Source organism: Sapajus apella, unplaced genomic scaffold, assembly GCF_009761245.1.
Source record: "Sapajus apella isolate SASKATOON/1434 unplaced genomic scaffold, GSC_monkey_1.0 scaffold47, whole genome shotgun sequence".
Lineage (NCBI taxonomy): Eukaryota > Metazoa > Chordata > Mammalia > Primates > Cebidae > Sapajus > Sapajus apella.
Window position 1 is genome coordinate 1,338,667 of NW_022436987.1, and position 3,537 is coordinate 1,342,203.

Genomic DNA, 3,537 nt, shown 5'->3' on the forward strand with positions numbered 1-3,537 from the left:
AAGAAGAAAAAGATGATTAACACAACTCAGAAAATGATCATATCATAAAGTATCTTCCCTCCCTTTAGCATAATCATGATGTATCTTGGAAAGCAATTCCACACCATAAAATCGACACAATCTGGGAATATATAAACCCAAATACACATACTACTATACTTCCAAAGCGGTTCTTTGGGCCTGCAGTGTAGCCAAGTCACAGGGATATTTTTCCTTTAAGTTATTAACACCATATTAGAACTCATTGCACTCAAATGAGCATCAAAGTAACTTGACTCATGGCACTGCTATGGATATGGCACTGCCCTAATCTAACAAACCCATCACTGAATGTATTCTGTGTATGGCCCAGTCTACCACAGAATACACCCTGCAGCAGCAAAGCTTCTCACCATGTCCTAGTCTCATTTGCGCACACCCAAGCACTCCACAGGCATATTATATTGCAGATTGCATCCATGACTCAGGGCCAGTTACAACCCAAACTCAACCACAAGGCACACCAGGCAGATTCATTGTGACAGTAAACTAGCCTGCTGCCAACTTAGACATATTACTGTCCATCAGTATGTCAGGGAAATTATTACAACATTAACACAAACTAGACTGTCCCCAATCTGAGGCAAGTATCTGACCTAGGTAGCTTTTAAAAAGGCAGAAACAATGACACTGCCACTGTCTAGGTGGGATTATGAAGCAATCGTCCATTTATATAATGCAAAATGGAGAAGACAGAAAAGAAGATCATAAATCACAAAAGGCTCCGAACAGTATCTGAGAGCAGCCAGTGTTTTCTACTCAGGAAAGGAAACATAATATAACATAGTGAGTGAAGGGCCTTTGAAGTTCTAAGAGGGAGCATTGTTTTTCTGGAATTATGCAGTAGTGTCCCTATGCATCTAAATTTTAAAACTATTATTTCAGATCCAAGTACCAGGTAACCAATCCCCCACCTTTACTGAGTCTCCTCTCACATAGAATATTCTTAATTTCTCAGATCCACTTTGCAAGAATGTATCATTTCTCTCATCATTTCCTCCTTAATCTCAGTCCAGTGGCATTTTACACACACACACACACACACACACACACACACACACACACACACACTTCATCTTGGCTACTCTTTACATCCTGATTAACAAGCATAATTAGCAACAAATATATGTTAATTTAATGCCATATGGAAGGTTTTTCTTAGAGACTGAAGGGATGAAAGTCATGGGAAGTACAAGATTGCTGTATTTTGGAAATTTTCTGCATGGTTTTCTGTGTAGGTGAGGCCAATATTTAAAAGTGAGATTGTCTTTTTAACTGCATTTCATATTCCCTCTCTAGGTCTCTTCTGCTGTATTATGAAGTTAAAGAATAGATTTTCTGTTTCTCCAAGAAATAGGCAACATGCTATGAAAGAAGTTATGGTTTCTCACTGGAAGCAAGAAAACTCCTGCAAAAAATGTGTCTGTAGGGAATGGCCACCAATACGTTTCATACCAACAATACACAGTTCCACCCTTCTACTTTCCTCCTAGTGGGGGTCCCAGGGCTGGAAGATGTGCATGTATGGATTGGCTTCCCCTTCTTTGCAGTGTATCTAATAGCCCTTCTAGGGAACATCACTGTCCTGTTTGTGATTCAGACTGAACGGAGCCTCCACCAACCCATGTTTTACTTCCTAGCCATGTTGGCCTGCACTGATCTGGGCTTGTCTACAGCAACCATTCCCAAGATGCTGGGGATTTTCTGGTTTAATCTTGGAGAGATTGCATTTGGTGCCTGCATCACACAGATGTATACCATTCATATATGCACTGGTCTGGAGTCTGTGGTACTGACAGTCATGGCCATAGATCGCTATATTGCCATCTGCAACCCCCTGAGATATACCATGATCCTAACCGACAAGGTAATAGCCATTCTGGGCATAGTCATCATTGTCAGGACTTTGGTGTTTGTGACTCCATTCATATTTCTCATCCTGAGATTGCCTTTCTGTGGTGTCCGGATTATCCCTCACACCTATTGTGAACACATGGGCTTGGCAAAGTTAGCTTGTGCCAGTATTAGAGTTAATGTTATATATGGACTGATTGCCTTCTCAGTGGGATACATTGACCTTTCTGTGATTGGATTTTCCTATGTCCAAATCCTCCGAGCTGTCTTCCATCTCCCATCCTGGGATGCCCGGCTTAAGGCACTCAGCACATGTGGCTCTCATGTCTCTGTCATGTTGGCTTTCTACCTGCCAGCCCTCTTTTCCTTCATGACACACCGCTTTGGCCACAACATCCCTCATTACATCCACATACTTCTGGCCAATTTGTATGTGGTTTTTCCCCCTGCTCTTAACCCTGTTATCTATGGGGTCAAGACAAAACAGATAAGAGAGCAGGTACTTAGGATACTTAAACCTAAAAGCTTTTGACATTTTGCCCCCAAGAGGATCTTCCACAACAACTCAATTAGACAATAATGAGATCATAACAGAGGTAAATACTGGAAACATTTTTTTTTACTACTCCTGTTACATTCCCACATACAATGTCTGATGACTTCAATACAGTCCATTGGAAGGTATAGCTCAAAGATTCCAAAACAATCTCTCCATTTCACCCATTAAAACTACAAAAAGTACTCAAATTTAAACCCCATTATACTACAAAATGCCTAAAGAGAGACAAAGGTTTTGTAAAATTTGTTGCCCAGTAATTGTCTTGAATAGCCTTTCCACGTGAAGATTCTCTTCATTTACATATCTGAAGCTGAATTTCATGACAATTAAAATGATGTGGAATTTCATCAAAACCAATCAAGATACAGTGGCAAGAGAAATTAGGAGTCATAAGATCTAGACTTAAATACAGGTTATGGCTTCTCCTGAAATTTTGACTTGAGCATTTCACCTAGAGCTCTTTGAGTTCACGGTATCAAATTCATACTGATTTATAGCATTTTATGAGCAGGGATATTGAAGCTTAAAGAGAATGTTGTAAAACTCTGTGCAGCTTGTAAAATATTAAAAGATTTGGAAACAAAGTGAGTGCTTACTAAACATAATTATAGTGTGACTGTTATCTCTAATGTATGTAGATTTAGTTGATTAAATGCACTTCTAGTATAAAGTTCCTGGTTTGAAGTCAGCTCTCCAGATCCAGATTATTCCAGTGCATGGGGCTCTTCATGGGCCTCTCAGCTCTTACATTCATGAAAGAGACTTTCAGTTAGGAGACTATAAAGTCTGAAGAGTTAACAGGGATCTATCTTAGGCTTAAGGACTCAGGGAAACCCCATCCTCCACAGTCTTTGCTAGAGTGGATTTTAGGGCAGACAGAGAGTGTGGCTGCTGAAATAATATAAAGTCATTCACAGTAAGATATAGAAGAGAAATAAAACAATATTTCTTTGGGTATTCTAGGAGCTGCAAAAATGTGAAGTTGGCTCCTAATTGGAAATGGAGCACTGATTGAAACTCAAGGTAGAGTGATCAGAAACGTACAGACAATAGTGCAAAGGTAATGAAGATATAAACTGAGACAA

The 3,537-nt window shown here is 39.8% G+C and overlaps 1 protein-coding gene across 1 annotated transcript; it reads left to right on the forward strand.

Annotated features, from left to right (window-relative positions):
- The first annotated feature begins 967 nt into the window (after positions 1-967).
- Positions 968-2,782, forward strand: LOC116525334 (olfactory receptor 52E5). Its single transcript, XM_032241138.1, has 2 exons — positions 968-2,392; positions 2,738-2,782. The coding sequence occupies exons 1-2, from the start codon at positions 1,472-1,474 to the stop codon at positions 2,780-2,782; spliced, it is 966 nt and encodes a 321-aa protein (XP_032097029.1). The 5' UTR covers positions 968-1,471.
- The last annotated feature ends 755 nt before the right edge of the window (positions 2,783-3,537 follow it).

Bases quoted from the DNA above. Each gene is read 5' to 3' on its own strand.
- LOC116525334 (XM_032241138.1), top strand. From the start codon at position 1,472: ATGGCCACCAATACGTTTCATACCAACAATACACAGTTCCACCCTTCT. The intron at 2,393-2,737 runs GTACTTAGGATA...TTCCACGTGAAG, and splicing joins CAAAACAGATAAGAGAGCAG to ATTCTCTTCATTTACATATC.